The 13,979-nt window shown below is 34.4% G+C and overlaps 1 protein-coding gene across 1 annotated transcript; it reads left to right on the top strand.

The window, feature by feature from the left end:
- Window positions 1-3,040: 3,040 nt before the first annotated feature.
- On the top strand, window positions 3,041-13,461 carry LOC121872027 (peroxisomal leader peptide-processing protease-like). Its single transcript, XM_042374670.1, has 8 exons — window positions 3,041-3,996; window positions 4,197-4,377; window positions 4,722-5,035; window positions 5,807-5,940; window positions 6,796-6,985; window positions 7,218-7,682; window positions 8,841-8,972; window positions 10,165-13,461. The coding sequence occupies exons 1-8, from the start codon at window positions 3,168-3,170 to the stop codon at window positions 10,251-10,253; spliced, it is 2,334 nt and encodes a 777-aa protein (XP_042230604.1). The 5' UTR covers window positions 3,041-3,167; the 3' UTR covers window positions 10,254-13,461.
- Window positions 13,462-13,979: the final 518 nt, after the last annotated feature.

Here is a 13,979-nt window from a genome sequence, read left to right as displayed (position 1 = left end):
CAGATTCTTTTTTATTGTATTACTAGTTTTGTTGAATTTCTACTTGTACTAGAGCACGTAACTTGAGGTAAGAGCTTATTGTTGAATATGCCGTTGAAAAATAGAAGACCAGGCGACACAAAATCGTCATATTAAGGTTGTTCATAGAAACTTATACAGCATTATGAAGTAAAAGTTTGTTTGAGGATTACATCTTCTAGTGAGTGCTAATAACCCTGATGACTACCCTGTCTGAGATAATAGGAGTTGCTGGAAATAAATCTTTTGAGTTTTTGTGTTGTCTTCGGATTTTTCTATAATAATTTTAATTGCAGTTCTTAACCATATTGTATATAGGTAAATCCTCGTATTTCTTGTTTTCCTCAGTCAGCAAGTTGAGGACATTTCACTTTAGAAAATAAATGATTCCTTACATCATGAAAAAGCCAAAGAGTGAACAAGGAAAACTATTTCATACCGGGTAATATCGGTTTTATAATTTTTTTCTACCCTGAACACTAATCCATGGCCGGGACTTACAAGTTCTGATACCAAAGCTCCTATGTTTACATCTAGGAGGTCTTACTGGTTTCTTTCAAAGGCATTTCTTTTTTATGGATAATACATGATAACTCTAATATTTTGGTACAGGAGACAGGCATAACAGCCGTGTACGAAACACTGATGTCGATTGCATGGCAGTGTAATGTGCATGCATGGCGGGCAGACTATATAATGATAGTTACCAAGATGGCTTTCTTTCTGATTCATCTAACCTAAGGTAACTATTAACACACTTCATCAATACAGCTGCCGCGCTTATATCCAGTGTGATTTTTGGCGTACGACTGCTGTACCAGTATCCATTACATAATATTTTAGTTTAGGTTAGATTGGGTAGATTGGGAAGGTTAGGTTGGTTTATTTTGTGAACGAATATTCCTGGCCTTTGGGAAACAATTCCATTAGTTACTTCTGGCCATTGTTGGTCTTTGTCATCCAGCCCAATAATGTAAGAAAAAAACATTGACACCATAACCTACCTAACCTAAACTGAAATAAGTTATCCTCTATAAAAGAACCCCATCGATGAAAGGTACAAACAACACATCCCAGAAGTGTCAGCTGTAAACAGGAGTGATGGCACTGAAGCTCCGACCCCTACCATAGCTTAGTGTTCAGGACTCAGAGTCATAAAAATACAATACAAAAAAATATATATCCTCATCCACTTTTCAGCCTTCCCATGAGGTAAAAAGCATTCAACATCAACGGAGAAATGTCCTCAAGTTGCTGGTTGAGACATGCCGGACACCCATGTCTGGTGAAACACTGTTTTACCAAGACAGGTGTAGTTACTGTGATCATTGCTCCATTGCACAGCATGGTTATGATGGGCCAACAAAACTGTCTCGGTAGTTCAACCTAAATTGGGTCATTACCAAAAGGTAAACAATGCTTGGAATACAACATTGACAAAATTTGACTTACTATGGTGATAACTCAGCTTTGAATAAATTTTCCAAGTACCTGTACTGTACTGTACTGTACTAAAAACAAATACTATACACATGGCTATGCCTAAGTTAAAATTGTAGACAGGACCACAGCTATGCTGATGCAGGAAGTACCAAAGCTAGAACAGGAGTATGATCAAGAAATTACACCTCATGGTTAACATCAGGTGACAACCTACTTCTACAACACAAACGTGAAAGAGTAGTAAAGATAATGCTGTAAATAGACAGGTAGTATTACTGTTGTTATGGATGCCATGCCAATATTTCTTTATTTTCAGGTCATCAAGATGGGTGGGTGGATGTTGGAAGTGGGCAAGATGGCCATGTACATGTCCTTCCCAGTTACTCTCTTCTATTTATTCAATCAACCCAAATATTTTGAAGACTGGACTGTCAGAATGCGTCGAGAGTTGTACCCACCTCTAGATAAGATGCACAATGAGGTACAGTATTTGTTTAGATTTTATAATTAACTTTGCCAGAATTAATATTGCCGAATGTTGATATTTCTTCAGAAATAATTCTTGATTTAATTTCTTATGTGTAGTTATTAATTTTTCTTTGCCTTACTGTAGTTCTATATTAAAGAACTGAAAAACTGGTTCACCTGAAGAATCTCCACTCTAGCTTATTTCCTTCATAGGGTAATGTACCGTTAAATTATTGTAATCTTTGGATGTTATCATGTTTCAAGAGGTTTGATTAATTTTTGCACTAATACTGGGACATGTCTATGAACACAACCCCATTTTATTATATAATTAGTAATATACAGTAATGACATCTTCATGGAACAAAATTTGTCGTGGTTACTGTAACAAAGTGTGAATACTGTACAGTAGTAGGCAGCTATCAAACAGGGAGGTACTACCGCCAGGGAAGACATTGGAAGCATAATGTGTTGTCTAATGGTAGACCCTGCTGCCATATGACATCACGAAAATTGTGACCAAGTCCCAGGTTGCTGATCTGACTTTCTGCCTCATTTACACACAATTGCAGGGTCTCAATTGTTTCTCTTACTTTGACAACTCGACATGCATACAGTACAGTATTTCGTTTCACTCTTGATTTTTTTTTATTTATGGCTTTTTATTATTATACTATTGTTATTATTATTATTATTTATATTTTGTATAACTTTTATTACTATTATTATTTTCTTTTATTATTATTATTATTTTATTATTATATTTTCGCCCCCCAGGCCTTGATGTGGGTTATTAAAAATGGCCTGTGCCCGTGTGGGCTAATGCCCGTAAAAAAAAATGCAATGTAGTACTGTACTGTATACTGTACTGTACTGTTCTGTAAATGGTAAAGCATCGACTTATAATCTGTTTGTTTTTGTTGAACAGTTTACTTTGAAAATTAGAAATATCGGTCCAAATAGTTGACCATCACTATACAGTAAATAAATAGCTGGACAATATTTGATAATTTTTCTTTACTCTTCCAGGAGATTGAATCATGCATAAAGAAAATGCATGAGCGAAAAGAGAGAGAGCTCTTACAAGCTTTAGAAGAAGAAGAAACTAAGAATTAACAGCATTAATGATTGTGTGCAAAACATTATTTTCTAGAAGTGGTAGTTGTAAATGTGTGCTAGATGAGTGTACATAAAACTAACTACAGTAGCAATGAATCCTTTAGACATATCAGTGTTTTATGATTGAACAAAGTTTTACTGTAGAACTTGTGAAAAAAATGAACAAAATGGAGGGATTTGGTGTCATAGTGGAATACTCCCGCTCGGAAAAAAATTCTTCAGAAAATATCAGCTGCTCTGGAATTTATATGGGAAAGGGAATAATTCTTACTCATGGAACAATTGTAACTGATATCTTGAAAGATAAAAGAGCAGAGTTACTTCTCCAAGAACTTTCATCAAAAGGTCATGTATGCACTGAAGATGGAAAGAATCTGTTAAGGACAGTTCTTGAAGTTACTCACTCTCACTTTCGAGTTATCTTACCTGCTGAAGAACTTGGTAATGAGCTTACCCATACAAAACATGTATCTGCTGCATCATCAAGTTCTGTCCAAGAAAAAAAAGGGTCTCATAAATTACTGATTACTGAATGCCCCGAAAATAAATTACAAATAGAAAATCCAAGTTCCTTGTTGCCCACTGAAGAAATCCAGAATATTATTGCTAACAGTGCTCATGTCTCACAACCATCCACTTCACTCAAAATGGCAACACCCAACTACTCTTCTCTCCCAGCTAGTGTTGAAATGATGTTTGTTCAGCCGGGGATCAGCAAAAGTGTTACAAGGATCATGCCCGCTTCTCAGGGGTGGAAATTAACGGAGGATGAAGAGAAAGACCGTGATGTCGCTCTTGAAATTCTTATCTTGTCCACCTTTGTGCTTATCAAGATTTTGCCTGATTTTCCCAGAATTATTAGTGATGATACAGTCATGGAAGCTACCAATAAAGATGTTATAAATCTTACTGAACAAATACTGTCTCTCACAAGCATCACTAATAAAGGTATGTTTATGTTAGGTAACCTGAGTATTTTAAAATACTGTATGAAGTTTTCTAATGGTTAGGTTTAAATCTTATTAATTATAAAAATATTTTAAATGATAGTATTTTACATATTGTATTTTATAAGTCATGTATTTTATAGTATTTTATAAGTTGTTGTTACGTTGTGAATTCTGACTAAAGTGATATTACATTACCAGGTGTGACTGTGTATGTGGAGAGTTCCCCCTTTGGCACTCTGTCACCCAGCGTGTTCCTCAACTCCCTCAGTTGTGGGATCATCAGTAATGTTGATAACACTGCCAGTGATATCATGTTAACTGATGCTAGGTGTATCATGGGTTCAGAGGGAGCTCCAGTGTTTGAAGTAATGGGAGGAAGGTGAGTGTGGGTACTGTATCTATTGTACAGGCTTGACCATTATATAATGTTGTCTGGGAATTATTGTAACACTTAAATACATAGATTATACAGTAACTGTTGATATATTTTGACATTAATATTTGAAGGTATTGTAATTACTCAAACAGTTATCATCAACTACTTTTTGTTAATTTTTCTGGTTTTTGTTTTTCATTCCACCAATCAGTTCATCCTTATGATTGATTAACATGTAGCTTAATGTATATATTTAGTATTCACTTAAAACCTCAAAATAAAAAAGAATGTGTTACCTGAAATGTAATATGATTTTATGAGTATGATGTTATTTTGTCATAATGTAGGAGACATCTGTGTGGAATGGTCATCTCACCCTTCTGCTGGCGGGGCGGGGAGTGGCTTGGACTAACTCTCCTGGCATCAATGAAACCTGTCCTGCAAGCTTTACTCCACTTCCTAAACTCTAGTATTAACTGTGAAAATGGAGAGACCAAACTTTCCCACAATCAAGATAACTCACCAAATGATAAGAACTTAAGGAACCAAGTTGAAGAGACGTTACAAAGAGATGAGAGACTGCAAGAGAATATTGCATACAATCAAGAAAGGAAGTGGACATATGATGATTTTGTGTCAAAGAAAGGAAATCCAAAAGCTGGTTAGAGTTCTATTGATTATTCTTAAAACAGTTTAGTGTCTTTTTGAATTATTATTTGTAATTTATGGCTAACTAACTCTTGTGTAAAGTTTCATCCTTATCATCAGGAGTGGGACACACTTTATTGTACAGAATGGATGAATAACAATTTGTTTACCAGTAGTAGTTTAAATTGCTGAAATTGGCTTTCAAGAGCAGGAGGCAACAATAAGAAGATTATAAGTACAGGTATGTATTCCAAGATTATTCTTGCTGTAATGTAAGATGGTCAAAATCAAGAAAATATGCAGTCTTTCCCTTCATTTACTGTCATTCATTCATTCATTCTTTATTGTTGCTGCAGTAATTGTGTTCTGCTATGGCATTAAACTTCCATGATAAGACCTCAAATATTTACCTGGTGTATTCCTGCTGTAACCGTTAACACAGCATCACCTAATACCAACAGGTATATCCCAAAATAGTCACACCCTTCCAAATTCATTCACTCATGTACACCCATTCCAAAAAGGATCTTAACAATTTTGTATGAAACAAAGGATGAAGGATTTTGACAACCCTGCCGAGACAACAGAAGTCCATTATGAAATTGATTGGATCCCTCCATAAAGATACCTTTTGGAGCGAGTGTACACACATGCATAAATTGATATGTGTATTTATGCCTGTGAACACACTAATTTCCTTTTTCATGTTTTAATCATACACATACAGTACACAGTTCACATTAGAGGCTCATAATAATTAGTTTTGTTTGTTTTACTTTTACAGATTTAGTTAATTATCTGAATGGCAGTGTTGTAGCTGTGTGTTGTGGAGGAGGATGGGGCACTGGCTTTGTTATTAGCACCTCACCAGGAATCATACTAACATGTGCTCATGTTACTGATCCAACTACTAGTGGTGTAAGTTTTGTGATACTGTGTTTCTGTTGTAAGGTGTTTGGATAACTGGACCAAATCCCTCTGTCATTTCTTCCCTTGCAAGTTCAGTCTCTTCATAGCTCATCTTGTACATTATCAGCCTCATCAGTACATATATTGTCTGTGTTTATGGTTGGGAGAAAATATCTACCGGGTATTATTACGGTTAATAGATTAGTACATACATTATTGTAAATGTACAGTATTTACATATTTTTAATAAATCCTAGTAATTTACTTCTTTTTTATTTTATAAGATATAAATTTTGCCAAATTTGGCCTCAAGTAATCTGCACGAGAGTGTAGAAAAGCATGTACAGGTATAACCAGTGAGCGTGAGTGATGTGGGCTGGTGTTCTCTCAGCTGTCAGGGTGTATAATTCATTATAGCTTTTATTATTAAATTGTTTAGTAAATTTACCTCATAAATTTGTTAAACCTTTTTATTTTTATTTTTTTATTTTTTTACTGATCTGTAACATTAATGAAGCAGCCTGACGTTCATTATTGTGGGCCTTCATAAAAAGTGTGGATGCTGGTCCTCTGATGATGACATACAGAACCTGAGAGGCAGTCTGGGATTTTATTTTTTTTTTATGCTTTTTTTTTTGTGTGTGTGTGTGTGGGTGGGTGTTTCAGGCTAAAACTAACGTTTAAAAACATAAATTTCTTATCTATTTTACAGACATTATACAGTATACCAAATAGCTTAGGAAACCTTTTAAATGTTTGTATTACTGTACCGGATTGTACTTACGTACATGTTTTTAAGATTAGTTATTAACTGGATATTCTGACTTATTTGAAAAAAGTATTAATCATTAGTTTGATCTTCAGAATGTGAGGATAATGTTATCAGATGGAAGAAAATTACCAGGACGAGTAATTCATCAAACTCGGCCATATATGTTGAACCACCAAAGTAAGAGTAGCACCCAAGGGTCAAGTGTGTGGGATCTGGCTGTTGTTATCACTGACAGTTCTCTTCCAATGCGCCTTCCTTTGGCTTCCACACTACCACCAAAAGGTTAAGGAATTTCTATTTAATCTTTTGATATATTGTTATTGTGTTGGTCAGTATAAAAGGGTTGAACCAGTACTCCCCTCTTTTAACAGGCCTTTGATGAAAGCAGATAAGTCGTGTCCTTTCTTTTGTGAGTTTAATTGATAAAGGAATTTGTGCTATAATACTGTATTTGTACATTTATTGTTAGTTAATTTTTCCCTCATGAAAATCATTCATTTCAATTCTTTTGCAGGTTCACCAGTTGTATTAGCTGGTTATGGGATGTTCTCTCCCAATCGTTTGCCCACTCCAACATTGTCTCAAGGCATTGTATCAAAGGTGGTTAACTTCCCAATTCACTCACTTCACTGGCCCACACACCCAAGCAGTGAAAAAGATGATCAAATGCCTGTAAAGAATATGGATGACTATAATACTGGCATGGTGGTTAATAGAATCTGTGATGATATAGTAAAGCAAGGTAGCAAAGATGGTTTGACAGGTTTTGAAGATTTTAAAAAGGATTCTCAAGATGTAATCAAGAGTGATGCTCTTGAAAGTTGTGATAATGAACATCCTGACGTGGAAAGGATTATGGATGGCCACGTGTTGGTGAGCAGTGACAACAATGGCATGATACCGATGATAATGCAGACAACATGTGCAGTCTACGCTGGTACCAGTGGTGGACCCATTGTGTCAATTCATCCTCAGCGTGGTGAGCTCATCTATAAACTACTGTACAGTTGTTGTTTTCATGTGCACAAGTTTTCAATACACTCACTGATTGAATATGTTTGGAAGTATCTAATTGATAATGCATATCTTGTACTGTTATTCAATATGCACAGTAAAACAGATAGCTTATTTTAGTTCTTACAAGGCCTGTACCATTTTATTGCTGAGTTAGCTTATTTTAGTTCTTACAAGGCCTGTACCATTTTATTACTGAGTAGCTGGAATCATAATGTCTGTTGTCATTCATTCTTGTACATTAGCTGCAGCAACAGGGTGGTTAATGTTTTCATATAATGCAAATACAGTATGTTGCAAGGAAATGGACAACTGGTGCACTAAATTTGACTTCATTGATTTTAAAATGTTGACACTTATCATCTAAAAAGAAACATCATATCAGTGTTGTAATGTCTTGTGTATCTGTTGTCCCTGTGTGATCTTTCTCTAATTTCTTGTTAGTATGCATTCTTAGTTATATCTTATCAGCCGTCTTCCTATATCTGTTCCTATCCATTATAATGGAAAGAATATGTTTCCTTTTCCTTATTTATTAAGGTAAAAAAAATCTCTCGTCACATTCCAACTATTTGATGTCCCTAGAATAACACCACAAACTATACAGACATTATTACAATTATTTCTGCCAGGAAGGTAATAACTAATACTGTACAGTACAGTATTGCAATTTTTGGTAGATGACTCCCTCAGTGTGAAGGTTGTAAAATCTAGATAGCACTGTTTACAATTACTTCTGATCAGTAAAATACTGTAGTAAGCTTTTAGAAATACTAAGTAAATAAAGAATATTTGAATATAACACTATCTGACTTAGTGAGGCAACCTTTCAGTGGATTAGCGTCCTGTCAAGGGAGTGGAGTAGCTCGGTAATCCCTGAGTTTTAAAAAGCAGGATCAACATTTGTTTTGAACAACTTACAGCAAAGTGGAAAAATGCTTGCAAGAATCAACAAAAAGATGTTTAAAATTACAGCTTATAGGTACAGTATATACAGTACAGTAACATACATTATATTAAATTTCTCACATTCACAGTTATAAGTCAGAATTAGCTGGTTAGTGGACCAAATACCCATATAGCCATGGTGAAATATTATTTAGTTGTCTTATTCCATTTTCAGGGTTGCAGGTAGTTGGTGTTGTGGTGTGCAATACATGTGATTTAGGTAACAAAGCCACTTTTCCACACATTAACCTGGCAATTCCTGCAGCAGCAATATTTAAGATTATAGAGGCTTTCCTGCAATCTGGAGGTAAGCATAATATTGTATTACTTATACAAAGGAACTGTGGTAGCATAGTATTAATTACTGTATTTTTCACATAATTGTGTGTTCTTACATAAACAGTATACTATACCTGTACAGTGGTCCCTCGGTCAACGAGCACAATCCGTTCTAGAAGGTTGCTCGTTAACCGAAACCATTGTTTCAATGGGTTTTGGGGTAATTGGTTCCAGCTCACCGAAAATTGCCGAAATTCAACAAAAAAGGTAGAAAAGTACACTTACTTTGAGGTGTGTATGTAGAAGGCTCCTGGATGATGATGATGATGGGAATTAGAAAGGGGGTGGAGGAGAAGAGAAGGCATTGGGGTGGAAGAGAAGTCACCCCATGGCGCCATTTCACCCATAAAATTTTAGTTCTCTTGGTGTAATTCAAGATTATGTTCTTTAAATCAACACTACACTGCATTATATATTGTCAATATGTAAAATAAATTTCAAAATGACCAATAATTTGCTTGCAAACACAGAAAAAAAAGCATTTAGTTGAAGAGAGTCTCAAGCAAGATGTTACCTCCACTGAAAAGACACAAAGACTGACGCCTGTATGGTGTGTTGGCAGGCTGGATGGCATGTTCAATAATTGTTAAAATTACTAAAAAATTTAATATTAAACTTGTAAAATTATTGAATAATATAAACTTCTTGATATTTACTAAAATGGTAAGGAATTTAAGCCCTAGAACTGATTACTGTACCGGCGGACTAATACTACAGCTGGTGGACCGCCAAATGCAAGCGAAAACTTGTTCAGGTCGGCTCGTAAGAAACTCATTAATCGAGGGATTGCTCGTTAACCGAAGTTAAGAATCTTATGGAAGGTAACTCGTTAACCGAAATCTCGTTAACCGAGGGACCACTGTACTGTATTGTATATTGGTACTGTACAGGTATTTAATGATTATACAATACAGTATTTAAAGGTGAAGAAAATACTTAAGTTGAAAGGGGATGCTCATCCAGGAAGCAGCTGAGTTCATAAATGATTGGAGAGGATGACTTCATGTGGTTATTGGAATGTGAGAGCAGTGAATGGGTGGAGGAAGGCAGGTGAAATTAGATGTTTTTGGTATCGACTCCAGCCACCCAACAGTACAGTCGGAAATGACTGACAACAATATGAAAAAAAATACAAATTTGTTTCCTCTTTTTTCCAACAGATAAAACAGTTTTGAGATACTTGGATGCTGAATGTTCAACTGCCACTCAACTTTGGTCACTGGGGCTCCTGCCTGAGTCTCGCCTCTAAGCCACAGAATGTTTTAGTTACAATCATCCACTAAATTTATATAGAATACACTAAAAGTCATAATTTTCATATTTCTAAAGTCAAATTTTATTTTATATTGCTGAACATTGTAATATTAAGGAAAAGTAACACATTCATACCACACAGAATAATACAACTAATAAGTAAATTCTTCTAGGTATTTGCATCCTTCTGTCTAATTGCAATTTGATTGTCAAATTACTTCAAATTATCAAATTACATCAACTATATAAACCCTCTCGATAACCGACACCACTGGTTACTTCACCAAAATCCTGACAGTTGCCAGACTTCCTCATGCTCATCCGTCTTAGGTACAGCTACAGGTTTATAAATAACTGATTGTGTTGATCCTGCAGTATTTTTATAATACAGTACTGTAATTGTGTGTACAGATACTGTACTACGTATATCTTTTATAAGAGTTTATGTATTTCCATGAGTGAAAAAATTTTATTGTTATTTATTTTTATTAATAATGGGTAATTATAAAAAATTATATTGTTCCTGTTATTTCCCTACATCAGATTAAGAGCACCATAATTTAAGTCTAAAACATATGCATTACTACCATGCCTGTAAGTTGCCAGACATCCAACCCAGCCACAAATATTTATAACTCATTGTTATGTTGAACCTATAACATTTGGTGTGTATACAATATACAATATGTACAGGAATATAGCTAGTGTTTGTATAACTACTAAAATTATGAATTTTAATAATTGTACAGGTAAAAAAGTAATGAATCTGAGATGCTCACTATCAGACACTACCCATCTGTGACATCATTTCATACACTAAAGATAAAAAACATACCATAAAGCACTGATGAACACTTCACAGCAGAATAAGTACTGAGTACTGTACAGTATTCACATGTTTACTACATAATAACACACATGCAAAAAATATAAATCTGTTAAGGATGGAGAGGTACAAGATTACTCCATGACTTGCCTAACAGACCAAAGAAGACATCCACAGCAGTCTTAGGAATGCTGCAGCTTTATTAAACCAAAGAGAAGAGACCAAACCCAATTTTAATCAGCACCATCAGTCAGCAAGTGGGTGAGATTTGTCCAGCTGACCATGAGCTTAATGGGCTAATGAAACTTACCAGTTGTCTCTTAGCACTACAAGTCTCATGGACATTAGAACAAAGGTCTCCAACACCAGTGTACTCTTCAAGCATACATTCCACAGAACAGCATAATGTAGTATGTGACTATCAACAATGATTATTCTCTTTTGCATATAGTATACTGTGCAGTACAGTACGTATATGGATAACAAAACAAATCCTCAAATATAGAAGATCTGTGTATAAACTTGTGAAATTCATTTGAACTCTAGTTGAACAAGCAATATGAATCGGTTCTTATCGCCTGTATGTCTTGTATTGAGTACACCATCTCTCAAGTTGTCATAGATTTACTAACATACGTACAGTATTATCTTGACCCATTTATTCATGCAACTTTTTGACAACTTCATCCCATCTTTCTGACACCTCCATTTTATGGTAAACCTTGCAATGAAATTCACTCATAAATATATTTTATAGAATTATGATTTTATGTACTTAGTGAGCCAATGGCTAGTTAATTTAGTTTCTCTCATGGTGATTGAAGTCCAGTTCTCTCCATGTTGGGTTTAGTGCTACAGGTTGTACTGTATTTAATGATATATTTGTGTAGTTCAGGGGATAGATACTGTATATTCTTTTGGTTACTTTCAATAAAAGGTTTTCCTTAATTTTTTTTTACAACTAAATAATTAATTGTTATATCTTGGTCATTCTGAGGGGAAATCACGAGACTTGAGTAACATGATGCTTTCAATATACTTTGTTATCCCAATAAAAAATATAACTATGTGACTTACATGCAAAAGTACAAGTAATTTACTGTGCAATGCAGTACAATACAACAGCCAGCTGATAAAATAATACTGTACACAGTACTGTACATAGACTTGTCAGATCACTCTAATCATGCAGTATGAGCATTTCATGTTTACCATCAATTGATTGAAAGTTTTCAAACTAAATACATACCAGGGTATATATATACTATCACAATCTATAAAGAACGTTCCACAGTATGTATACAGTAGTACAGTATACTATACCAGTTAATGTACAATAAGTTATTCTAAAAATAATAGGAGAATGAATGTACTGTATCATGCACCTGTACTGTATGTAAAATAGTATTGGTAAATCATATTGATATTGAAACTGATCAAGGAACTCTTTTGTGTCTGATTATATCAGTTTACTAATAGTATGTGAAATTAATTTAAAAATCAGTAAATAAGTGACAATGAAAAACGGATATAAAAAGCCCATTAAAAACACGCGTTAAATACCAATTCATGTTAATCGTAATGACTTGAGGATCCTGATGCTACTTGGGGTGTCCAATCTTCACGTGATCCCAGAGACCCATTTTAGAATTTATTTTTTTCTCCTATTATCATCTAGCTAGGTGTTTGTGCTCCCTTTGGAAGCTGTTTTAAGCATTTAGTCCAGTTCATCTGACTATACAGTACCAACTTTGACAATTCATATTACATAAAATTAGCTGAGGGATAGTTTTTGCATATTTAAAAGAATGAAGACAGTTTGAATGTAAATCATCATTGATTAAAAATATCATTGGTATCATAAATAATCCAGCAAATACATCCATTAAAGGAAGTACTGTACACATAGTCTGTTTTAAACTAATGAATTACCTCTACTTAAGTGATCCTACATTTTCCCAAACTTTACTTGAAGGATTATGTCAAAATATTTTTATGTTATTGGACCAGTGTAATTATTAACCTTATTATGGGCTTAAAGACCTTTGTTGTTCAAGGACAATAATAACATTATAGCAACAACATAATTTTATCTTTTTCCAACATATCTAAAATACTCCTTTGAGTTTGCTTTTGATTTTATGGCTGTAAGCTATTCATAATCCTCCTGTTTCTTCTTTGTGGTCTTTTCGTCCTGTGGTTCCTTTTCTTGTGCTATAATATTATTTAATTCTCTATCCCACTACAGTACTGCATTTAAGTTACCCAGTTGTGGAGCTGCATTTGCCTGACTACATTAGTGTTTTCCATTTTAATAAATTTTGGTAATAAAATTAACTTGAGAAACCTGTATTAATAAATATATGATGAACTGAAATCTAGTGTATATTGTTCAGTTCCCTACAGTGTTCTTAGAAATTTACTCATCTTTTATTTGGTCATAATGCATTGTTAGTTTTTGTTTTGAACTGTGTCTAACCTGCACCACTAGTGCAGGTACAGTATACAGTAATATTGTACCACACTTACCTTAACTTCAGGTGGGTTAAGCTGAGATGTCAAATCTTCAGGTGGGTACTTAGGGGTGCCTGATCTTCATGAGATCCAATATTTTTCTTTGTGAGTAAGAAAAGATGGACAATAAAGTTCATAACACACTAACAAGTAACTGATCGACCAACTGCCCGAACATCTACTAGTGAGCTGAAGTGGTGAAATGATAAATCAATTAAAATAAAAAAACTGATGTTTGTAGTATAGTACACAGCAAGGTATATATATATATATATATATATATATATATATATATATATATATATATATATATATATATATATATATATATATATATATAAAACGGCAAACACCTGTCTAACGGTGCGTCAGTCTCGGATC

This window comes from Homarus americanus, unplaced genomic scaffold (assembly GCF_018991925.1).
Source record: "Homarus americanus isolate GMGI-L3 unplaced genomic scaffold, GMGI_Hamer_2.0 scaffold51476, whole genome shotgun sequence".
In the NCBI taxonomy this organism is placed as follows: Eukaryota; Metazoa; Arthropoda; class Malacostraca; order Decapoda; family Nephropidae; genus Homarus; species Homarus americanus.
This window is presented reverse-complemented; position numbering and strand designations above follow the sequence as displayed.